General features: G+C 34.6%; 1 protein-coding gene across 10 annotated transcripts in view; it reads left to right on the top strand.

Annotated features, from left to right (window-relative positions):
- APPL1 (adaptor protein, phosphotyrosine interacting with PH domain and leucine zipper 1) overlaps nucleotides 1-20880 on the top strand; it is a 31338-nt gene extending 10458 nt beyond the window's left edge. For 3 of the 10 annotated variants that reach the window (XM_036430775.2, XM_036430770.2, XM_036430776.2), the window contains 18 exons: nucleotides 300-387; nucleotides 2071-2112; nucleotides 2842-2900; nucleotides 4289-4435; nucleotides 5433-5515; nucleotides 6214-6372; nucleotides 7040-7228; nucleotides 9174-9216; nucleotides 10478-10534; nucleotides 13313-13404; nucleotides 14046-14228; nucleotides 15553-15605; nucleotides 16177-16351; nucleotides 16449-16485; nucleotides 17762-17908; nucleotides 18488-18538; nucleotides 18827-18916; nucleotides 20571-20880. In XM_036430775.2, coding sequence (XP_036286668.1) covers nucleotides 300-387; nucleotides 2071-2112; nucleotides 2842-2900; nucleotides 4289-4435; nucleotides 5433-5515; nucleotides 6214-6372; nucleotides 7040-7228; nucleotides 9174-9216; nucleotides 10478-10534; nucleotides 13313-13404; nucleotides 14046-14228; nucleotides 15553-15605; nucleotides 16177-16351; nucleotides 16449-16485; nucleotides 17762-17908; nucleotides 18488-18538; nucleotides 18827-18916; nucleotides 20571-20717 — 1842 coding nt within the window. In that variant the 3' untranslated portion in view covers nucleotides 20718-20880. Of the gene's footprint in view, nucleotides 1-299; nucleotides 388-2070; nucleotides 2113-2841; nucleotides 2901-4288; nucleotides 4436-5432; nucleotides 5516-6213; nucleotides 6373-7039; nucleotides 7229-9173; nucleotides 9217-10477; nucleotides 10535-13312; nucleotides 13405-14045; nucleotides 14229-15552; nucleotides 15606-16176; nucleotides 16352-16448; nucleotides 16561-16767; nucleotides 17081-17761; nucleotides 17909-18487; nucleotides 18539-18826; nucleotides 18917-20570 lie in introns of those variants that run through there. The other 7 variants (XM_036430777.2, XM_036430772.2, XM_036430773.2 and 4 more) reach the window with 7 other exon arrangements.
- The last annotated feature ends 4471 nt before the right edge of the window (nucleotides 20881-25351 follow it).

The raw sequence follows: 25351 nt of genomic DNA, 5'->3' as shown, positions 1-25351 counted from the left end.
CTTTTTTACTCTCTTGGTAGTATTCTGTGGTATACAAAAATCTTAATTGTGATGAAATTTAATTTATGTATATTTTTTGTTGCTTATGCTTTTAGTTTCATATCTAAGAAATCATTGCCAAATCCAAGGTTATCCCATGTTTTCTTCTAAAAGTTTTAAATGAAATTTTTTGACTGTATATTTTATTACATAATTTTGTGTTCTCTTATTATCAAGATCTTTCACGAGATTTTGTTTAATGTACACAACATTAGTTAAATGTTTTTGTTACTTGGCCTTTTTGGTTTTTCTTTTACTAGCTTAGCTCTTGTCATGCGGTACTTTCAACGCAGCTTGCTGATGCCATGATGTTCCCCATTACCCAGTTTAAAGAAAGAGATCTGAAAGGTATTGAAGTCAAGCTTATGTTTACTTTCATTAGCTATCAGAATATTAATGCCTGTAAAATGCATATTACTCTATATCTTAACCATTTCTGAATACAGCTGTGCCACATTTACTTTAATTAGTCACTAACCACTTTTAGGAGCTAATTAATACTAGGTGTTAAACTAGATTCTGGGGAATACTGATATGAATAAGATGTCTCTTCTCTTGAGAAAGTCTAGAGGAGGACATAGGTAAACAGGTAATTACAACAGTGTTGTGAAAGCTCAGAGGAGGGTGTCAGAAAGGCTTCACCAAGGATGTGACATGAGCACTGAGCTGTGAAGAGGAGTTTGCCAGAAGAAAAGAGGCATTCTATCAGAGGGACTAGGAAAACAAAGATGTGGGTTGTAGAAATACATGGCTTGTTTTGAGAATAAGAAGTTCAGTGTGGCTGCAATATTGAATGTGTTGGGCATGGCAGGAGACAAATCTAGAAGTAGATTAGTAGGGACTAGATTATGTAAAGATGTTCCACTTAAGTTTATAAGGAAAGTGAAGCGAATGAAGGTCTTTTAAGAAGGAGACATAATCCTTTTGTTTTTGGAGGGTGGAATAGAGTGAATTTGATGTCTAGGAGAATGGATTAGGAAGTTGTGAGAGTCCAGTGAGGTATGACCAAGACTTAAACTGAGACAGTGGCACAGGAGATGGAGGTGTGTTTATGGGTTGGAGTGGCAGGAGGTAGGTGGTACTGACACAGCTAGCAACCCATCACTTGGTTGTTTGTGGTAGATTTTGCCCCCATTTAGCATTATTCAGTGATAAAATGAGTTTTATAGAATTAGCTCTTCTTTCTCATAATTTACAATTTTAGAAACTTATATAGACCTATTTACAAGATAGGTAGATAGAATAAAACATTGAATTAATATATCAGTGGAAGGTAAAATATTTAAATTATAATGGAATAAAAACAAATGAATTTGCTAGGGCTGGTTTGGCTCAATAGATAGAGTGTCGGCTTGGGGACTGAAGGGTCCCAGGTTCGATTCCGGTCAAGGGCATGTACCTTGGTTGTGGGCATATTCCCAGTAGGGGGTGTGCAGGAGGCAGCTGATCGATGACTCTCTCTCATTGATGTTTCTAACTCTCTCTCTCTCTCCCTTCCTCTCTGTACAAAATCAATAATATATATTAAAAAAACAAAAAAAAAAACAAATGAATTTTAGACATGGAGTTAATATTTGTGGTGATAAATCCTCAAGAATGGTAATTCTAAGATCAAGAAACAAATCTCTTTTCTCAGTCAAAGGGGACTGAATGTCATAATTTATTAATAAAATGTTCATTACTTCTTATTCAACATTTGAACTTATTAGAGTCAGTATAAAAAATGAATTGTTAGATTCTGGTACAAAAACTATTTCTATATCTTAGAACTTACAGTGGTTTTACAATTTGTTCTTGTATCATATTACTAATTTGTGGCGAGTAGATTTTCTGGAGTTGTAATGTTGCTAATAATAATAAATGTTCTATAGGCTAGCTGAAATACAGAGTGGCATTGCCACTTTGAATGTCGAAGTATGAGATATTATTTGGAGTTTTAATTGTAGATTAAGTGGCAGTTACTATTTTAAAAATAAAATTTAAGATATTTCATAAATATGCTACACTGAAATTATTCTTGAACTTTTCCAGAAATATTGACATTAAAGGAAGTGTTTCAGATTGCTAGTAATGGTAAGCTCTTAATACTTTACAGTTATTTCTTGTTATGATGCATTTTTAAAATCAACACAAATCTGTGGCCAGATTCTATGCAATAATTAAAAAAAAATGAACCTAATTAAAAGTTTAAGTGAACATTATTTAAATCAGTGTTGTTATTTAGGTTATACTGTTTACCCTATAGAAAAATTTAATAAGAAATTAAATCAACTTTTGTGTCTTGCTATCCTCATAAATTAAAGAGTGATATAATATTTTCCCTGCCTTGTTTTCCTATACATCCCACGTTTTCTTTCATGAATGTTTGCTGTTTTTGTATTAAAAATATTTAAGAAAAATTTTAGTGGATTGCAGTTTCCTTTGAATTAAATATTTTTACCAATTTAATAAGTAGAAACATATTTTAGGGGAGTGGTTGGAAAACTCATTAATCAACAGAGCCAAATATCAACAGGACAACGATTGAAATTTCTTTTGAGAGCCAAATTTTTAAAACTTAAACTTCTTCTAATGCCACTTCTTCAAATTAAACTTGCCCAGGCTGTGGTATTTTGTGGAAGAGCCACACTCAAGGGGCCAAAGAGCAGCATGTGGCTCACAAGCTGTGGTTTGCCAACTACTGCTTTAGGGGAAATTTGGATAGGGGAACATTTGTTGAAAGATGCACATCTGAAGCCATTTAAAACATAAGTTTTGCAAAGTATTATTTTGTTGTTGTTAATAGTCATTTCTATTTTCCAGATCATGATGCTGCAATTCACAGATATAGCCGATTATCAAAAAAAAGAGAGAATGATAAGGTATGATACATATTTACTCTTTCAGAATTGCAATTAACAATTCTTTCATTAGGTGGTCTAGTTTTTCCGGTTTAAAATGCTATCTTTATTGGGATGGAGGTGTCAATCAGGAAAAAAGGAGACGTGTAATACTTTAAACAATAAAAAAAATGCTGTCTTTAGTTTTGTACATTGTTTGCTAGCACATTCCCCGCCACACACACATACACATAAAGAGCTCAGGTGGACATGTGCTTCCTTTGACACCTGGAAAGTAAAGGGTAGGAGGTAAAAATGTGGGAGTCATTGGAATATGGAATATTCTTTATATTTGATTTGGTATTCTCAGGAGAGCAGGAAGAGAGAAGAAGAACCTAGTATATAGTACTTTGTAGGTGCTCAGTAAATATTTGTTGTCTGAATACAAGAACTTAAGGGAACACACATTTTAAGTGTAGGTGAAGGGAAACAAGCAAGTACAAGAGAGGAGGGATAGTAGGAAGGGAACCAGGAGGAGAGAGTGATATGTTGTGAATTGACAAAGTCAAAGACTAATGGCTAAGCTATCCTATCTGATAAAGAAGGAATATGCTAATTGACCCCCACACTGTTGCGAAGATGGTGTGCCCACGGCCAATAAGGAGGGAATATGCTAATTGACTGCCACACCCTCAAAGATGGCAGCGCTCACAGCCCCAAGACGGGATCGCCCAGTCCCCTCAGCCCCGCCAGGGTGGCAGGCCTGTGGCTGCTCCGTTTATCTGCCTCTGGAATCTCACAGTCTCCACAGCCCGCCAGCCACCCAGGGTCAGCCTGAGGCACAGGCAAGCCTTGGATGGCAGCTCCCAGCCAACGCTTGAGGTACAGGCAAGCCTCAGATAGTGGTTGCCCAGCCGCCCAGAGCTGCCTGAGGCTTAGGTAACCAGGGCCAGCTGAGGCTAGCACTGCTGGGAGTGGCAGCAGCAGAGGTGTGATGGGGCATCACCTTTTGATCTCCGGGTTGCCTCCTGCCCCTGAGGACTCCCGGACTGTGAGAGGGGGCAGGTCAGGCTGAGTGACCCACTCTCCTATTCCTGAATTTTCATGCACTGGGCCACTAGTTATCAAACAATTAATTGTCTACCTTTCCTCTCTGTGGTATACTTTCTCTGACATGCTTAGTTTATTGTACCAATCTTAGTTATATGCAGAATTCTGCTTTTAATGTGCTTTAAAATGAAGTGGTTGGTAGTATAACAGGAAAACTATCTTAGCCAATATTTTGCAGGATTTCTAATATCTAAGAAAATAAGGAAGCAGTGCACAATTGCTGGTGATGTGCCTTTTTCCTTGGGTAGGCTCTTCTTCACAGCCACTATTAAAGATAAATTAAAATTAAATAATAGTATTTTTAATTTTTTCACTTAAAGGCAAAGTATGAAGTAACAGAAGATGTCTACACTTCCAGGAAAAAACAACACCAGACCATGATGCATTATTTTTGTGCGTTAAATACTCTTCAGTACAAGAAGAAAATAGCATTGTTAGAACCTCTACTTGGGTACATGCAAGCTCAGGTGAATTCTACACTGTGTCTTGGATTATAACTGCCCTAAAACCTTCATATTAAGTATGTTAGTGATGTTAAACATAAGGGTGTTACATTGCAAACTACAAATTACAATTTTGTGCCTATGTTTTAAAAAAAGCAATTTAAAATTGTCATCAGAATGTTATTTTAAGGAAGTTAGGGAGAATGGTTTTCCTTGCAGATGAAGATTTCAAATATTTTATGGTAAATGAAACCACTTACCTTGTATGTAGATCTTGTTCATCACAATTGACAGGGAACTGAAAGCTGAATGAATTGTGTAGTTACACCTATTGCTGGAGCCTCCAATCATTCTTGCTTCATAATAGATCTGAAAGAAAAGTTTGAGTTTGCTTCAAGTTCCTTGTATACTTCCTGAGTTAAAAATATTAAGAACTCCAAAGTGTCCCGAGAGGTAAGCATCAGGAAGGGGCTAGAAAATTAAATCTGGGTAATATGAGATGGCAGTCCCCTATTTCTTCAAGTATGAATATTATTATTCCTCAGATACAAATCATTTTAATCTTTGTATTAAACATGAAATAGTTTATCAATATGACTTACCTGAAATGTCTTAAAATTTATTTTCCAATTAAAAAAATTGCTTACCATATGGATGTATCTATAATAATAAAAGCATAATATGCTAATTAGACCAGATTCCAGATGAAGCCAGGGCGGTGAGGGCCGAGGCAAGCTGCTGTGGCTGCTAGGACCCAGCCCCTTGCATGAATTTTGTGCATCGGGCCTCTAGTTAATATATGAAAGAACAAACAGTGAAATTTAAGTTTATTTATTCAGTGGTTTCGTGCCCAGTAGAAGTCATTGTAAACTACAATCTGTCTTTACACAGATCAAATAATCCTTTGTATTTACTTATTATGCATCTTAGAACTTAATTATATGATTTATTTAAGTATTTTGTTTGTGTATGTGGGTATTTCTGTTGTTCACCCTCCCACTCTCACACCCTGTTGCCTCAGATAAGTTTCTTTAAGATGGGTTCTGAAAATCTCAATGAACAACTGGAAGAATTCTTAACTAATATTGGAGCAAGTGTACAGAAGTAAGTATTTTCTTCCTTAAAATTGAAAATGAATTTATGTGAATGATAAGTTAACAGCTAAATGTCATAATCTAAGAATATTTACCATTTAATTTCCTGCCATGAGAGTGTTTCTTGCATGACTCCTGGACACTTCTTTTTCATCATCTTTTCCACAGAATCTGAATTCTGAATTTCATAATAGAATCAAATCTGCTATTTTATTGATTCTAAACTAAGTTTTATGTCTGAATATAATAGACCCATGATAATAATTATTCATAGTGAGTTATCTTCACGGTTACCTGAATTGTGGTGGATAGATGGGAGATCACTAAATAAATCTTGTTTTTCAAGCTATGAAAACTTGGAGAAAGCAGCTCTAATAAGGTTCAACAGTTTGAGCAGTGATGTGGTCAATCTGAGGTAGAGAGGGAGGTAAAAATGTTTTAAAGGCACAGGACAGAACAGTTTGAAAATTCCTCTGGAATTAGGCATTGAATGTGGCTTCATTAAGTTTTTGAATTTAGTATTGTTTCCAAAATAACTGTTTTAAATAAAATGTAAAGCTGTTTTATAACATGTTCACGTTACTTTAACTACCCATACCACTGTTGCTCTCTTTAAGAAAATATATATAAAACAAATTACAGATAAATGTGATTGTGAAAGGAATACTTTGTTGTGGTTGGTAGTGAATAACCTGTTTTCTGTGCTAGTGTTCGCAGGGAGATGGACAGTGATATAGAGACCATGCAGCAGACAATAGAGGATTTGGAAATAGCCAGTGACCCTTTATATGTGCCTGACCCTGATCCCATGAAATTTCCTGTTAACCGCAACTTAACCCGAAAGGCCGGATACCTTAATGCTAGAAAGTAAGAAAACTTGTTCTTTTCTTATATTGTGTATCATTTAAGTTAGTAGCAAGCAAATATATAATTGATATTGTCTGCCAAATTATTTTGATTTCACTAAAGGTTTGATCTTTTTAGTTAGTGATATTAATATTTAGTGGAACTTTTTGACCTATGGGGGTACATGAATAATTTTCAAAAGTAACTATTTAGATATTTGTTGAATAATGTAGAATTATCCAAAAAGTTAAACCAATTTGAGTTTAAATCTAGCATAATGTGAATGCTATAAAATGTTATTTATCATACTTTAAAAATGTATGTAATTATATAATCAGGTCAAATTTTAGTTTTTACATGAAGATAAGATAAAGCAAGTTAAACCTAGGAGTAAAAGAATTTCTTTTGAGTTTTGTTTTGAAAAGTTGAACTATATTTTTAAAGCATCATTATAGCAGTTTCAGTTTAATAATTTTCAGCCTTGTTTTGGATATATATGTACACCCATGCACATAAGTGGTCAGCATACATGAATTTATTTTAGAAACTGAAAAACAGATATATTTTTTAGGAGCTTTGGTGCCTATTTGCAAGCTGGTTCTTTGTGGTGTGCTTTTTCTTGTGTCTGACTTATGATGAGATTTCATGTGTGTTGTAATTAAAGAGTGAATGTACTTTTTTCATTTAGTAAAACAGGCTTGGTGTCATCTACCTGGGACAGACAGTTTTACTTCACTCAGGGTGGAAACTTAATGAGTCAGGCCCGTGGGGACGTAGCAGGAGGCTTGGCCATGGACATAGACAACTGTTCAGTAATGGCTGTGGACTGTGAAGACAGGCGGTACTGTTTTCAGATCACCTCTTTTGATGGAAAAAAGTTAGTATTTTTCCTACTATTAATAAAGTATGTAATATTTTAAATTACTGAAATGTAGGATAATTTCTGTTCATTCAGACATTTTATAGATATTTTAGGCTTGTTATATATTCAGGTAATTTTCTTACAGAAATGAGTTGAATTTTCCTTTCTGACCTGGTTAAATGAGGTCTAGTATTTTAAGGTTACTAAAGTGAGGTCATATGGTAAAGACCTGTGATTCTCTGCTGAGACCAGTCACTGAAAATCCTGCGAGGGTGGGGAAGGCAGCACAAGTTAGCGGAAAGAGCCCCAACCTTAGAATCAGAAAGTTCAAATTCTGGACCTACTACTTAGTGTGTGATCTTAGACAAGTTACATAACCTCTCTGAGCTTCATTTTTGTACATGTAAGATTTGGGGGAGGTCATAATCCCTATTTTCTAAATTGTTAACGAAAAATTGAGATCTAACATATATAATGTGTCTAGCATGTATTAGGTGCTAGCAATAATAAATATTTCTAGCCCTCGCCAGTTTGGCTCAGTGGATAGAGTGTTGGCCTGCGGAGCAAAGGGTCCCTGGTTTGATTCCAGTCAAGGGCCCTGGTCTAGGCTCATGTAGGAGACAACCAATCAACGTGTTTCTCTTACATCGATGTTTCTATGTCTTTAGCTCTCTTCCACTCTCCCTAAAAATCAGTGGAAAAATATCCTCAGGTGAGGATTAATAAAAAATTTATTTTATTTTAAGTAAATAAATATTTCTGATAAAATTACTTAGTCCATTAATGGTTATATGCCATTTAAAATTTTTCTATTATCTTTGTATTAAATGAGAATCTGTAGAACAAATTTTTGAAAAGCATAGAAAAGTATAAAAAGGAGTATGGAAAAAAAGCTATAATCTTACTAACAGAGCAACAATTAACTTTTTAGTCTGTTGCTTTACAATTTTTATTTTTTAATTATAGTTTTTAAATAGTTGAGGAAATACTGCATATATAATTTGAACCTGCAGTCACTTATTAAAAGCCATTTTATAATGGCTACATTATAATCTACATAAGGATATATGCCATAATTTATAAAATTTTTTAATAATGCTTACGTTATCTGCAAATTTTTCCTACTTAATTAAGTTGCTTTTGATCTTCCTTATTATTCAGAGCAACTCTGGGTGCCCTGAAAATCATTCCCCCCCCCATATTTACTAGTATGTATAGTAAAATGTTACAGCTCAAAATGGTTATTTAATTTAATATTCCTTCTATAAATATATAATGAATGCCAATTACTATATCTCAGTTATCATGGTAGATGTTGGGAGTCCCTGTATTCATTTGTCAAAATTGTCAAACTGTTAATAATTCACTACATGTACTTACCTTTTTGTATTTTTGTGTTTTTTTTTTTTTTTTGCTAATGCTTAATATGATTTTCCATTTCACAGTCCTGGTTTGATTTAAGATTAGTAAAAAATATTTTTTTCTCTAGCTCTTAAAACAGCATCTATAGAAAAGCTAAATATCCCTATGTTACTAATTAATATATTGAAAAATTTTATTTAACCATATTCAATGAGAAATAATAAAGAATGAAGTAAAATTAATGTTTTATATTAGGGTTGGTTATTTATATTTGAAAGATGTGTGTCAGAAGGTTGAAATGGATTCTTAGTTGCAGTGCACCTTTGCTATACGCTGTCTTCTGAAAACTAGCACCTGTTTCTTTTTTGGCACATTTGGCATAGATAGCCAAAGCTAAGAGTTGCTAAAATCTGAGTCCTGGTGCTTCTGGTGGTCTCTTTTTTTCCTAAGACGTTGACTATGTGGGGTTTTCTTTTTGTTTGTGTGTGGTTTTTCATACTGATGGATTTTATATGTACCTTTTAAAATAAAAAATTAAAGTAATGTTAAAAGTACTTTAAAAGAAGTTGAGGGTCCAATTTCTTTTTTTTTCTTTCAGATCTTCAATTTTGCAAGCAGAGAGTAAAAAAGACCATGAAGAGGTAAAATTTTATGTAGTTAATTTCTTTAGCAACATCAAGGTATTTTGCTGATGACAAAACATTAATATGTTCATTATAGAAGTTTGAAAAATTTGGGTTAATTAAAAATATCTTTTTAATAGAAGCTTATCCTTAAAAAACATTCTTAAATTTCACAAAGAATTTATAGTTGGACCTCTGAGGAGATCATCTCTTTACTCTTTTTAAAGGCTACAAGTTAGAAATGACCTTGTGACTGTTGCTTTCTGACAGGCTGTTAGTATCATGAGGTGACAATTTAATTTATTTACCCCTCTCACCAACCCTCTAAGATGGTAATTGCTGCATTAAGAATATATAATGGCAGCAGATTGGCATGGGATGAAGCAACTAAAGCTTAAATCTTTAGAAAAATGAAAGAAAGTGAAAATTTGGAATATCAATTTTTCCTCATAAGTATTTTATTTTTGGCTCAATTTTTACCTGTAGTACACCAAATATGGAAGGTAAGTTATTATTAAGAACTGATACTTTAAAAACTTTGTCTTGAAAAATATTCTTCAATGAAAATGTATTATAGGTTGATTTTGAGCCATGTTATCTGCTATTATAATTGTTTCGGTGAAAGACAAGGTTACCGATTATAGAGAGGTTACATTTATTTACTTCTGGTGGAAAAGAATAGCTATTAAAACTTGGCTTTTGATCTCTGAGGAACACAGACAAATGTCTGTAGCATTTACCAAAGAGAATATTAGTTTAGTTTAGTGAGGCTCATCAAGCACTGCAATTCTCAAGAGTGAACCAGAAGGTGTGAAGCAGAGAGTTTTCTATGTTAAATTTTTATAAACCTGAAATAAAGGAAGTATGTAAAATCTATTCACCAGGAATATATTTAGCTCCTAACTTTTTTGCTTTGGTATTAATAATGAGATCTGAGTCCAGGTTGTCTTGTTTAGTAGGGATTAAAGGGGACGTAATATAAAAAGATATAGATTACTAAACTATAACTTCACATGATTACTATTTTTTTTAATTTCCTTGTATGAAATTTGGCATTTAAAAATAATCTGTTCAATATTCTGTTATTTATATCCTCAAATACTATACATATACATGCTTATGTATATAGGAAGGTATTTATCTTATAAGAAAGATTATGTGTTACTTCTAGAAAGATTATGTGTTTTTATATTTACTTCAAATATTGAACATTCTCTTTTAGAAGAGAAGCACTGTAGAAAAAATATTAATCATATTCTTTTATTTTTTCCTCTTACAGTGGATCTGTACAATAAACAATATATCTAAACAAATATATTTAAGTGAAAATCCAGAGGTAATATTTTTATTTTATCATATCTAGATCTGGCAAAATTAAATAATTATGTGGCTAATACAACTTTTATTAATTAAGTCATAATTCTCAAGTTCTATAGTCTTTTAATTTGCATTTGATTGGATAGCTTTAATGTATCATGTATATAATAAGTATCTGGTATTCCTGAACAATAAATTATTTTAAAGGTACTTAAATCAGCCAATAAACATATTTAGTGGCCCCTGACCTTGTGTTTAGTGCTGTATTGTGCACCATGGAGAAGGGGGATGGAGAGGAAAAACAAGCCATGGCATCTGTCTTCCAGGAGCTTGTGTGTATGGGAAGACAAAACTAATACTGTAACATTTCAAAATAAACAAATTGAAAACATACTGTGATGACTAAAAGCTTAATATTTAAGAATGCTGAGGTCAGTGTGGACTTTAGAGAAAACTGTGGAGATGATGGAAACTTGCACTGGGTAGGACTGGTCCATGTTTTGTGGAAAAGAGAAGACATGTAGATAAGAGAACAGAAACAAAAGCACAAATGTGGATTTGCTATGAATCTAGCTGTGTAACTGGCTTTGAAGGTTACCATTGGGAAATAATAGAAAACGGAAATGTGTGTACAAATCAGTAGGTCTTGGGTGAGGTAGCCTGGACTCTTAATTTTGCCAATTATACTTCAACTAGCAAGGGTATCAAACGAGAAAAACTCAGCAGTGCAGACATAGCCATAGTTACAATCCACACATACCGTACAGGCAGAGCCCAGGTGTGCAGAGCACTCTGGAAGGAGTCAAGTGGATCCATATTGCAGTGTAGTTGGGAAAAGACTTGGCTTAGGACAGGAACTGCCTGGCCTCTGCCAGTCTTGGTGGGCCCAGCTGTGCTGTGAACCTAGGCGCCTCCCGGGCTGAGTGGAGGCTAATGATTGCAGTTGAGGCAGAGGGAGGACTAATTTCTCTAGAAAGTCCTCACCCTCTAGGTCTTAAGCTGTTGGTGTAATGGATGATTAGATGGGAGTGTCTGGGGATATGTAAATTCCATTTTCATAAATTAGATATGAACTGAGGAAAGACAAAAGAAATAATGAATAATAGAAACAGGTAAAAAGAGCCGAAACCTGTTTAGCTCAGTGGTAGAGCGTCCGTCTGCGGACTGAAAGGTCCCAGGTTTGATTCCGGTCAAGGGCATGTACCCTGGTTGCGGGCACATCCCCAGTGGGGGGTGTGCAAGAGGCAGCTAGTCGAGGTTTCTCTCTCATCGACGTTTCTAGCTCTCTATCCCTCTCTCCTCCTCTCTGTAAAAAATCAATAAAATATATTAAAAAACAAAACAAAACAGGTAAAAAGAAATTGACTGGACTAGTTAGCATTGGGACTGATTAATGGATGAAGGAGAGAAAGATGACTTACAGGTTTTAAGCCAAAGTGAAGGGAAAATTTTAGAAGAGTTCTGTTTTGTTTTGTTTTGTTTTATTTTGTTTTGTTTTGTTTTGAATTGTAATGGCTTAGAGGTGCCCTCTAACACATACGATTTAGATGCCCAGGGAAAAGTTTTGAACCAAATAAACAAAATCTCAGACCTCTAAAATTTCTGAGAGTTTTATGATCTTATGAGTTTAAGAAATCAGTGCTCACTGTAGAAAAACCTTTGCTTTTAGTAAATTAATTTCCCACCAATCTAGCTTCTCCTGTTATGTTACTTGAGCAACAAAAAATTAAACTGCAAATTAGATGAATTTTAATACCTCGGGAATACATTGAGAATTCAGTGTTTGGACTTGAAAATTTCAGGCTAATTGTACTTTACTATCAGTGATTAGAACTTAAGTTTTAATAAATATTTTAGATTACCCAGAATTGTTTTATCTATATTAATGAGAGAAGAAATTTTGATCATTTTGTGGCATTATCTTAGTATTTTTGCTAACTATAAGACACAGAAATGTAAAAATATATGTAAATGCCATTTTATTTAGCTAGTGTTTTTTTTTTTTAATATATATTTTATTGAATTTTTACAGAGTGGAAGGGAGAGAGATAGAGAGCTAGAAACGTTGATGAGAGAGAAACATCGACCAGCTGCCTCTTGCACACCCCCTACCAGGGATGTGCCCGCAGCCAACGTACATGTCCCTGACCGGAATCGAACCTGGGACCTTTCAGTCCACAGACCGATGCTCTACCACTGAGCCAAACCGGTTTTGGCTTAGCTAGTGTTTTAAATAAAAGAAAATTTACAAATATTTCTTATGGAAAGCTTTCTTGCTTTCAGTTTTTGGTCTGAAAATTATACATGATAATTTTATCAATTAATAAATGTATAGATATTTCTGAGCATAAATGTATTCTGGAAAATTATGAAAACTTCAGCATCATAGTTATAATTTTATATTTTGTGACTATTTCCTACTTTCTAAATTTCTTTATTTAGCAAATGTATTGAGTGTCCAGTATGGCACGCTGTTCTAGGTGCTAGCAATACACTTAGTCAAAAAAATCTCATAGTTAAAAACATAAAAAAAACTAAACACCCAATATTTCCTGACCTATATATAGGAGGCAAAAAATCAGATTCACTTCCCCTACATTTACAGGAAGTAAAAAACAAGTTATAATGCTACAAAGTTAATTATGTATCTTAATATTAAGACAAGTACATGGAACTACTTTATTAACTCCAATTTACATTTTACGTGTAACTCAGTTGAAAGAGTTATATTCAAACTGTGGTTTTCTTGCTTTACTAATGTTAGTCTTTTTTTTTTTCTTTTCTTTTTTTTTTTAAGGAAACTGCTGCACGAGTAAATCAGTCAGCTTTGGAAGCTGTCACTCCTTCCCCATCTTTCCAGCAGAGACACGAGAGCCTGCGGCCAGTGGGGTGAGTTACAGACTGTGGGTTATTTAGAGAATCACATGGGGTATTGAAAGGGATAGTGAACACTTTGTTTATAGCAGTGCTGCTTAGATTAGTATGAAATAGTTGCCAAATAAAATGGAAATTGTATTTTCAAATTGGTAGTTACCAGCCAAGAGTGCTAAATAAAATGATTCCAAATTTTCTTTGTGTTTATCCCTAGATTGAGGTGATTTATGTTTGTTTTTTTAAAATATATTTTATTGATTTTTTACAGAGAGGAAGAGAGAGGGATAGAGAGTTAGAAACATCGATGAGAGAGAATCATCGATCATCTGCCTCCTGCAAACCTCCTACTGGGGATGTGCCTGCAACCCATGTACATGCCCTTGACCGGAATCGAACCCGGGACCTTTCAGTCCCCAAGCCGATGCTCTATCCATTTAGCCAAACCGGTCTCGGTGAGGTGATTTATGTTTTTGAACTTAATAATTGAACAAAAGAAGTCTATTATTAAATAAGCAGCTATGATTTGGGATTGTGTCTATTAAAATTTGTTCTATCCTTCTCATTGACTTACAAAGTTGTCTTTTCTTCTCTCATAGTTTAAGTGTTCAGTTTCCGAAAGAGAAAACTAAGTGTGCCTTGTTTCCTTTTGTGCTTAGACAATCTCGACCATCGACAGCTCGAACCAGCAGTTCAGGGTCCTTGGGATCTGAGTCCACAAATTTGGCTGCCCTCTCTCTTGATTCTCTCGTTGCCCCAGACACTCCAATACAGTTTGACATAATTTCTCCTGTGTGTGAAGATCAGCCTGGGCAGGGGAAAGCCTCTGGCCAGGGAGGCAGGTGGGTGATGGCATCTCAGGGATATCATGCTATGGTCTGCGAAGTTTATGATCTCATTTCTTTTTTTTAACATATCACGTGCATTAGCTACATTGTACCTTAATTACCTAAAATCATTTTGATAATTAGAGAAGAATCATGGCAGATTTTTCTCTTTGTTTTCTGCCTTAGATAAATGAGTTAAGGTAATTTAATATTTAAAAATATTTAATTCTGAATTGCTTATTAGATCTTCATAGTATTTGCTATTAAAATTGCAGGAGAAAGCTGACAATCTTATTTTTAGGTCATGACAATATCTTTAAAATTCTTGAGAGTGATACATATGCTATAGATTAGAAAGTATTATTCTGTATCAGAATAAGAGATCTCTTAGAAGGTACTAAATCATTATCATACTATGAATTATAAATGAGCCATTTTTTGTTTATGTAATGAAAAATATCTTTGTCAAAGCATTAAAAGTTTTCTTTGGCTATGGATGGAAGGAAACATGACTTAAGGCAAATTACTTATTTAGCAGATTAGACACCTAATACATTGATAATATATTAATTTGGGTATACATGGCTGTAATCAAGAAAAAGTAATTTAAATTTGATCACAGAAATATACTTAGCATCTGATATAATAGGTCAATCAGACATGTATTAGGGAGATAATTTTATGTTAACTTCATGCCAATGCTATTTTGGAACCACTTAGCTCTTTGTTTGCTTACAAAACTTACTTTGAATTGTACTTTTCTTCCTTCATGTGGGTGTGCAGGAGCAAACACACTAAGGAGGAAGGTAGCTTCCATCTTTAGGTAGCTTTTCTTGCATTATTACGTATGCCTTGAGAAATACAGGTTTAAAACTAGAAACTATTGAAATTATCAGAGTCAACTTGTGACATATACATAGATAACCTAAAAAGAGGTTTTTACCATCCCAGGAAATGTCTGGCATTTTTCTCAAGTAGCTAAAATTGAAGCTAAATCAACTGTTTCTCTGTCCTAGTTTTTTTTTAAATTCATGAACTTTTGCAACATGGTTTATCATGGTGTGTGTGTGTGTCTGTCTGAACTTCCAATCCATCCACATTTTCTAAAATGCAGCAATGTTTGAGTTGAGCCTATTAACTGAATCTGAGGCTTGGGATTTCATCAGACTAACTTGGTCATCAGCAGTGTTCCTTAACAGGATGGGTTATTTTAGAATTTTATTTCAAATGTATGTACAAGGTTTTGTGATTTACTTTTTAACTCTGGTTTCAGTAATTGATAATCCTTCCATGTGGCTCACTGTAACTGTTGACTCATAATTTAAAAAAAATTTTGCAGGCGTACAAATCCATTTGGAGAATCTGGAGGAGGCACAAAATCTGAAACTGAAGGTAAAACAGATGTGCAATATTTTTATAATTTAGAAATTCTAAACAGTAAACTGAATAATTTGTTGTTTATTTGTTTTGCTGTATGCTATTTTAATGGTATCTTTATTTCACAATTTTTTCTTTTTTCTCAACTTACACTTACAGCAACAGAACTTAATTGGACTTAAGATTTTGTTATCACAAAAAATTATAAAATATTATACTTTTTACCTTACAAATGACTAAATGTATAAGATGTCTTTTAAGCTTTTCCAGTAGATATTTTCTTCTGGTACTGGAGCATAACTTTTTTATTCCTTTTTCTAGTAGCTTTTTATTTTTATTTAATTTCAAACTTGCAGAAAAGAACAACATAGGAATTCTTTTTAGCCATAGCCACCAATTAATTGTTGAAACATAATCTTTGCTATTTGAATTTAACACCTTAAACTCTCCTGTAACTTGAACACTATAATTAGGAGCTAGATTGAAATTTTCACTGGAAAATCTAAAATGAGGCAGTGTATTTTAATTCTTTAGGTAAAGAAATGTGGGGTTTTAAAAATACATAATATACCTTGTTCTGTTGTAGATTCTATTCTTCATCAGTTATTTATTGTCCGATTCCTTGGTTCTATGGAGGTGAAATCAGATAACAATCCAGATGTTGTTTATGAAACAATGCGCCAAATCTTAGCTGCCCGGGCCATCCATAACATCTTTCGTATGACAGAATCACATTTATTAGTCACTTGTGATTGTTTAAAGTAAGTAGTAACCTCTCCCTCAAAAAAACTGTAGGAAAAATGTATATATAACTCCAGCCTAATTAAAATTTGTTCAAATTTTTAATTATTATTATAGGTTAATTGATCCACAGACACAAGTAACAAGGCTGACGGTAAGTTCTCCATGTTTAAAGCGTTAAGTCTCTTTGAGCATAAATACACCTTTAACATCTTTATAACAATCCTGATTCTATTAGGGGTGTCGAACTCAATCAGAGAAGGGGCCAAAATCTAAAATCCAGCCTAAATCGCGGGCCGAATGGTTTACTGAACAGTCATAAACTGTCATTGTGATGGAAACGCAGCGGAGTGCAGTGATGACAGCGCGGTGCGGGCCACATTGCAAGGCCTGGCGGGATGGATTTGGCCCGCGGGCCTTGTGTTTGACACATGTGTTCTATATATTCAGATATGGTAGTATCAACTACAATTGGTCTTTAAAAGGCTGTTATAATTAAGTCATTGAGTATCTCTCCTAAAATATTACAATTGGACGTTCCATGTAACTTAAAAGAATCAGTGCGATTTGATGTGATATGTAGTGTTTATCTGTATCTACGGAGTATATATCACTAAAGAAACGAATGGTAGGATTGCTCCTGCCAGGTGGCTCAGTTGGTCAGAGCATCGTCCCAATAAGCTAAGGTTGCAGGTTCTGTCCCCGGTCAGAGCACGTACAAAGAAGCAACCAATAGACAAGAATGTATAAACTAGTGGAACAACAAAATTGATGATTCTTTCTCCCCTCCCCATCGCTCTCCCTCTTTCTCATAAACCAGTAAGTTTTGTTTTGTTTTTTATTTAAAAGAAGAAAATAATAGGAATTAAAAGGGGAACATGATTGAGTTTATTTTACAATTAGCTATTTTGAAATAGTTGTAAGTATGTGCTTCTTTGTAATCATTTTACAATATAAACCACTTTTGTTATTGGATTTGACTTTGTAAAATGTGTTAATGACTAATAAAACAAATTCAGTATTGAACAACCTCTTATTCTGCCTGGAAAGCCAAACTAAGTAAGATATTATTTGTTCTTGGATTTCCGTTCTGTTAAGAAAAAAAAAAAAAAAAAAAAGGCTTTAATCTTTTATTTAGGATATTTTTATAGCAGCCTAAGTTTGCGATTGTAAGAGTGCTATTATTGCCCAGCCGGCGTGGCTTCAGTGGTTGAGCATCCATCTGTGAATCAGGAGGTCACATACCTGGGTTGTGGGCTCGATCCCTAGTGTAGGGTCTGCAGGGGGAATCTCTCATCATTGATATTTCTCTCTCCCTCTCACCTTTCCTCTCTGAAATCAATAAAAATATTTTTTAAGAAAATTAAAAAAAAATACTATTGTAATGGCTTGAAAAATCTCATGTTTGCCTCTGATGTTTTCTGTGGCAGTTTCCATTACCTAGTGTAGTTTTATATGCTACACACCAGGAAAATAAGAGGCTTTTTGGATTTGTTCTTCGGACATCTGGAGGGAGAAGTGAAAGTCATCTGTCATCTGTCTGCTATATATTTGAATCAAACAACGAGGGGGAAAAGGTACCTGACTTTTCAAAATGTGTGTCTGTTGTGAAATGCATATCATAATTAAAGTCCTTAGTGACATTTCTGGAAAACTCAGACTGCCTAGTTCAGCTGAGTTGCTTGACCAAAGCCTGTTGCTCTGAAGAGAGCTGAGGGGATATATTGGGCCTTCTTAGTTTTTTAGATATCTGTCTTTCTAGCCATGGCAGCTGGCGCGATCTTCTGACCTCATTGATTTATCCTAGGAATGCAATAATTTAGATAACCAGCTATTTTTTTCAGATGTCTTCAGCTTAGAGTAGCATCAACAACTGCTTACTTTATTCTTTGCAGTCCTTACTATTTCAGTCATGAGTTTGAGATAATAAGTGCGTTATGTTAAAAAGGTGACTGCCAGTAGTTGAAACAAACAGACTGAAGAAAATACACAAAGTCTTGGTTTTGGGCTTGGAACATTCTTAAATCAATTTTGTTTTTTTTAAAGCAGTGTATTATAATGAGTTATAAAACTAGATACATTTGCCATTTGGATAATTGAAATTATTAATTTGATAGAACTGCTTAACTTTTTTTTTCTATTTTTCCCCCTTTTAGATTTGTGATTCTGTTGGACTGGCAAAACAGATAGCTTTACATGCAGAACTGGTAAGACTCCAAGACACTTAATTATCCAAGAATGTTAATTAATGTAAGGCAAAATTTTTCATAATGACATAAAATAATTTTGCTAAATAAGGTTAACATTGGATACTATTGCTGATTTGGTATTTAGAATTTGGGTAAATGGCTAAATAGCATGTAAATTTTTGGTGTGTTTTCTCATATATATATGCAGAAAATAATTTGAAAAGTTACAAAGAATATTAATTGAAAAGTCTAAAATTTAAAGTTATTTCATACTTAATTCATTAGTTGTATTCATCTGTTCTTTAGGATCGTAGGGCATCAGAAAAACAAAAAGAAATAGAGAGAGTAAAAGAGAAGCAACAGAAAGAACTCAGTAAACAAAAACAAATTGAAAAGGTATGCAGTTCTAATATCTGGATCTTCTCTGATGTGATTTTTGTAAAGCATTTCCTTAATTCAGCACTGACTTCATTCCAGATGAAGGTCTATTTCTGCTTGCTCAGTCACTTCATAACCAGAGGACTCATAGCATAGCAGAAAAGGATGACATCTGTCTTCTGATACGATGTTTACATTATAGTTATGCCGACATGTAGAGTAACTTGCCATTTAGCAAACACATCTGAATTTTCATGTTTCCATATTCCAGTGAAGGTTGTCTCTGGCAAAGCAGGTCTTTTGAGAGACTGTGTCATATATACTTAATTGCCATTGATGAAATCTACATTGGCCTCTAGGAATGTATATATAACATCAATATATATATATTAGAGGCCCCTCAGCCTGGTCTACACCCTCTTGCAGTCCTGGAGCCATTAGGGAACATCCTTAATGCTTCTGCCACTGCTGCTGTGCTTGCCAGCTGTGAGCCTGGCTTCTGGCTGAGCAGTTCTCCCCCTGTAGGAGTGCACTGACCACTAGAGGGCAGCTCCTGTGTTAAGTGAGATGGAACCAAAAACTGGCTCTTCAATATCCTCCGAGCGGTCCCGGATTGCAAGAGGGCACAGGCCTGGCTAAGGGACCCACCGGTGCATGATCAAGGCTGGGGAGGAACAAGGGAGGTTAGACAGCGGGGGAGGGATCAAGGGAGGGTTTCAGGACATGTTTGGCCCATCTCACTCAATCCCGATCGGCCAGACCCCAGCAACAAGCTCACCTACCTGTTGGAGTGTCTGTCCCCTGGTGGACAGTGCACATCATAGTGACAGGTCAATCGGTTGACTGTCTTCTTCCTAGTGGTCAGTGCATGTCATAGCAAGCAGTTGAGTGGTCTTAGCATATCATTAGCATATTAGGCTTTGATTGGTTGAACAGATGACTGAACAACCAGACAATTAGCACATTAGGTTTTTATTACATAGGATAGTGTATAAATACATATATGTATATATTATTGTTACCAGGAGTGTCAAATCATTGTCTGTCCAATATAATTATTTTAAGCTAGACAAATTTTAGAACAAAATCTGGAGAATACATAGATAGGTGATCCATGAGATTGAAAAAACCAGGTATGGGGTGTGGCATTGACAGCAGTGGAAAAGATAACTGGGATATTTAATGAGAACAGATCAGCAGGAATTATCAATAGAGTGATGTATGGACAAAGGAGAGGGAAGTGGCAAAGATAACACTGAAGTCAAGGCTTCCTGGGTAGGTTAGACTGAAGGAGGATGACAACTGATTTAGCAAGATAAACTGGACCAAGATGGAGAAGAAGGTGCAAAGAGGAAAGGGAAGGGATGTGCAGTGATCCATTAGAGCGTTTTACTGTGGAGTGTGGTGATAACAATGTCTTGAATTTGGTTATTGACCATAATAATGGAGAAGACAGAAAGGTTGACTTTTATAGGATTTATAGGATGGAACCAGAATTCACTTTGGTGTTGCATTTGTTGTCATAGCCTTTCTTCTCAGTAGGTTGCCAGAATTATGCGTTATTTTACAACAGAATGATTGAAATGATTCTCAAGTATGTATTTTAGCTGCATAGTTTTCCATTTGATTGCAAATAATTAACTTGTATTTTCTTTTCTGTCTTTTCCTCTAGGACTTAGAAGAACAAAGTCGGTTGATAGCTGCTTCCAGTAGACCAAACCAAGCCAGTAGTGAGGGGCAGTTTGTTGTCCTTAGTAGTAGCCAGTCAGAAGAGAGTGATTTGGGAGAAGAAGGAAAGAAGAGAGAGTCAGAAGCATAAACTTATCCTTGCTTTTGGTTGATAATTCTCCCCTTCAAATTTATTGACAATTTCTGTGGGGAAATGACTCAAGGTAACAACTATGTTGAAATACCATGGAGGAGACTAAGGTTTATATTGGCTTGTTTGTTTTAACTTCATTTAAAAAAATAAGATTGACCTTAATGACTTAGGTTTGCATTGATTTCTTTTCCTCAAAAATATTATGCTATGCGGTAACATCAAATTCCATATGTCTAAAAGAAACCTGCTCATCTCCCTAAAGCAGATTGCTGAGGAATTACACTTGCTCAAGCCTTTTTCCCTTCAAATTGTGAATTTATTGTAACTGGCTATGATCGTAAGAAATCATTTATTCTTCAGCTTCAGATATTCATGGTTACTCACCCTCTCTTAGGAACATTTTGTCGGTGGCACACTCTCCTTCCCAGGGCCACTGCTGCACCTTTCCCTTCTGAACCCTCTTGTTCCCCTTCAAGCACACATTTCCTAAACTCTAAGGAACCCCAGGAGACTTGCACCCTGGAGTATGGGCAATGGCATCCCAGGCTAACCCCTGACACCTGCCTCCAAGGCCCCCTTTTCTCTGACTTTCCAGGGAGCTGACAGCCCCACCTGGGCTCACTTCTTTCACTGTGACTTATTTCTCAGTGAGTCTTCACAGCCCTGCCGAGGCTCTCCCCTGTTACTTCTGTCCTAAGCCCTTCCTGTTTCACTGTTCCCAGCTTTAATAAACATATTCTAAAAAAAAAGAAAAAAAAAAGATAATTCTGTTGTTAGTGAGGAAGCTTTCAACTGAATAGGTTCAACATTCTTTATACAGAGAATTGTACAAGTTTGCAAATATTTTAACAATATTAAATGTGCAATAGAACTTTTATAAAATAATTAGAAAAGACATTTTAGACTTAAGATTTTAAATTGTGGCAGGTGGTACTAACTGTTGATTCAGGGTACTTTCTTGGATTGCTCACATTTCTCGGATGTACTACACCTGGTGCCATTGGGAAAGAAACTTAACCCTTTTCACTCCGAACCATTCTGGACATTGGCTACCAGCTACTTGACGCTACTTTGCGGCGGACACGTGCGTTGAATTAACTCAATTCCCCGTAATCACTAATAAACTGCAATGTCCCCCCTGAGAGGGGACATCCGAGTGATATGCTAGAATTCTGGTGTCCCCTGAGAGGGGACAGTGGAGTGCAAAGGGTTAAATGTCAGTTCAGTTACTGTTACAGCCCTGGGCATTTTATTATTACAGTCTTAGTTCTCAGGTTGGCACTTGAATTATTGCTGCAGAGCAGTAATAGTTAAAATAAGATTTTGGGATTTATAAAAAGGGATTTTTGTTGTTGTTGAAGTACATTTTAGATTAAGATTTAACATGTAAAGATATTGTTAAAGGGTAATACATTGTATTTTCTGCATTGAGTGAGATACTTTTTATTGAAAATCAAGTGACATTTCAAAAGTTCTATAACAATTAAGTTTTCTGCTTAAAGTAAAAATTCCCAGAGATTAACTTAGAAAATGTAGTCTTCTAAATTTCAGATTGATACTCATAGTATTTTCATAATCCCATGTTTTGATAACATACTGATCACCACTTTATATCCACAAAGGCAAATAGCTAATATAGGAGAATAGAGTAAGTTGCACTAATTATTGTAAATACGTATATTCTTCAAATGAGTGAAATGTCTCATTCCATGAAAGACTAAAAAGGAATAGAATGCTTGGAATAGAAGGGTTGACCAAGGAAGGATTTTAGCATCGTGTTGAGGTTAAATGACATTTCTCTACTGCCTACTTCTATGTCAACAACTGATTTTTTTTCTTACATTGCTGATAAAAATTATGTTCCTATGTTTCATATGTAAAAGTATATGTAGACAAGTTATATTGAATGAACTATTTTACAGTTATACATTTAAAATTTTCAAGAGATCAGCCACTAAAACTAATTTTAATTTTTAAAAATTTTTTATTTATTTTTTTAATTGATTTTTTTTTTTTTTTTTTTTTTTTTTTTTTTTTTTTTTTTAGAGCAAGAGGAAGGGAGAGGGATAGAGAAATAGAAACATAAATGAGAGAAACTTCATCGATTTGCTGCCTCCTGCATGCCTCTTGCTGGGAATTGAGCCTGCAGCTCAAGCATGTGCCAATGGGATAGAGAGGGGGGATTGAACCAGTGACCTCTTGTTTCCTGGTGATGCTCAACCACTGAGCCACACTGGCCAGGTAAGACTAATTTTACAAGGGAAAAAAGCCTCTTGTTTTTTTTTATGTACAGTTAATTTTTAGTTCTGAATTAGAAATGGCATTTATTTAGTTCTTACAATATAGTGTGATTGTTTCACACTTTATGTACACTGCTTTCTGTATGAATGGGATAGGTGTTTAGATATAAAGATCATGATACTCTTTTATCCATGTGCCAAATGGGAATAATGATTACTTGACAATCATTGTGAAGCCTTATGTTACCAAAACATTTAGTAAAAAATAAAAAAGTAGAAATTTATGGGATACTTTTTGAAAAAAGTTTTTTTTTTTACGCTTACTAAAGGAAATGCTTTCACAATAATTTGTGTATTGTTCCTTTTATAGAAGGTAAATTTTCTTCTGTGGTCAGCACTTGATTAGTCTTGCAAGTCATGCTTTTGGGACCTTTTTGAGAATTAGTAAGCATTCTGTTTCATGAAGTCTTTTGTTAATACTCTAAAGTTGTTAACTCACTTAGCTCAGATGAAATTTGTCACCCAACAAGGGGAGTGGTCAGCATTAGGAGTCAGTTTTACTAGCTGGTGCTTTACCTGGTAGTGACATGCTGACCTTTGTTAGCACTCTGGTCAGTGAGGTAGAGTTAAGGGTACTGGAAGGCATAGGATTGCTGGACAGTCTTATAGTTCCTTTTAAGTTACATTTTTATAGGAATTTCCACAATCACACAAACTGTCCATAAGTCAGACTAAAGCACATTCCAGTGTCCTACAGAAGTTATGTGTGGATTTAATAATTTTAGATGATTCACCTTCTATTCCATTACTAGGACTGTAGGAACTATTCGATTACTGCTGATATTTAAGCATCAACCTTAATAAACTCTTTTTTATTAAAGAAGGCTGCCCATGGGTTTCTGCATATGTTAAACTTTATCTTTGTTAACCTTTGAAATCCCTTCTAGGGTTGGAATGCTTTGGTGTTAATTGAATTAGATTTTGGGATCTCTTACTCAGATTCAAACTTATACTTAATGTTTTGTGTTTTTTCTTCTTTTTAAGAAATTAACCAAACAGATTCTTTAAAAGGAAAAAAAATTAAGTCTACCTAATTTGCTATGTACTCTGCTACCTATATGAATGTACCAATGGTAATGAAGTCAATAGATGGGAAACAAGTTATTACTTCTCCTTTTTAAAATGTTCAAAACTTGCTAATGAGGGACTGAAGCTATTACTTTAAACAGAATCCCCAAAGTCAGTGTAGTTTTTGCCATGCCTATAATTACTTTGTGATTAATTTCAAAAGAATTCTCAGCCTCTCCAGTCAGGATAGTAGATTTATTTTACCTTTTTGCTTGTGCATAACATTCTATGTAACATATAATCTTGAGTGGTAAAGGCATCAGTTAATTTTGACTTATATGTAGGAGCTTGAAGTATTTGAGTTAAATCTTATAAATGCTGACAGACCCTAAGAAGCCATGTATTATATAAAACCTCTGCCACCTGAATTAATAAAGTGAAAATATTAACACTGGTTTTGACAACAACCTCCTAACATTCAAACTGTACTTTAAATTTTCAAACACACTGACTGTAGCAAGACTTTCATTTTATTACTTGCAAGTTTGGTTTTCTCTTCTTTCATGAGATTTTCTTCTTCTACATTAATAAGTAATACATAAAAATTTGAAACTGGAACTATATTATACTTTTTAACCAATCTCTTGTGGCTAAACTCATGTAATTCAGTTAATATAAGAATTAAATTATTAATCTCACTAACATGAGATTAAGTTTAACATGTAAAACTGCTTTATATATTTGTAGTGTAAGTGAATTGATTAATTCTTATTTCACTGATGCTATTAATTATGCAGCACTGAATTCACGCTACATTTACCTTTAGAATTGGATTTGAAGAATTCAATGTAATTGTGGTATACATGTGGGGTGGAGAACTTTTTCATTTTGTCAAAACAGATATTCTCTGACAAGGCTTCAGAAACTATGCTGTAAGGAGATTTTTAATGTATAATAAAGTCCATGATTTTTGTACCATAATTTTTGTATGAAATATTTGACAAGTTCTGATTTTATTTGTCCAAGTAATTTCAAATGATGCTTACACATCTAGCCCCATTGCAACTCCCTAACAGCTAAAATGAAAAAAAAAAAATTGTCACTCATTGAAAAGTAATACGAATTCTTCACTAGTGACTCATTTATCTTTTAGAAAAATAAAGAGACTTCTCAATAATTACCCTGGACATGTTACAGACAGTGTGACTGTCTAATTTCTATGTGTGGTTCTATTCAAATAAATTCTTTTCATTTAAAGGTTATTATGTATACCAGCTTAAGTGTCTTGGGCCTGTAGTTGTAATACCCTGTTCCCCCGAAAAT

Source organism: Pipistrellus kuhlii, unplaced genomic scaffold (genome assembly GCF_014108245.1).
Source record: "Pipistrellus kuhlii isolate mPipKuh1 unplaced genomic scaffold, mPipKuh1.p scaffold_m20_p_11, whole genome shotgun sequence".
NCBI lineage: Eukaryota > Metazoa > Chordata > Mammalia > Chiroptera > Vespertilionidae > Pipistrellus > Pipistrellus kuhlii.
Note: the sequence above shows the minus strand (reverse complement) of the source record. Positions and strands in the feature narration are given on the sequence as shown.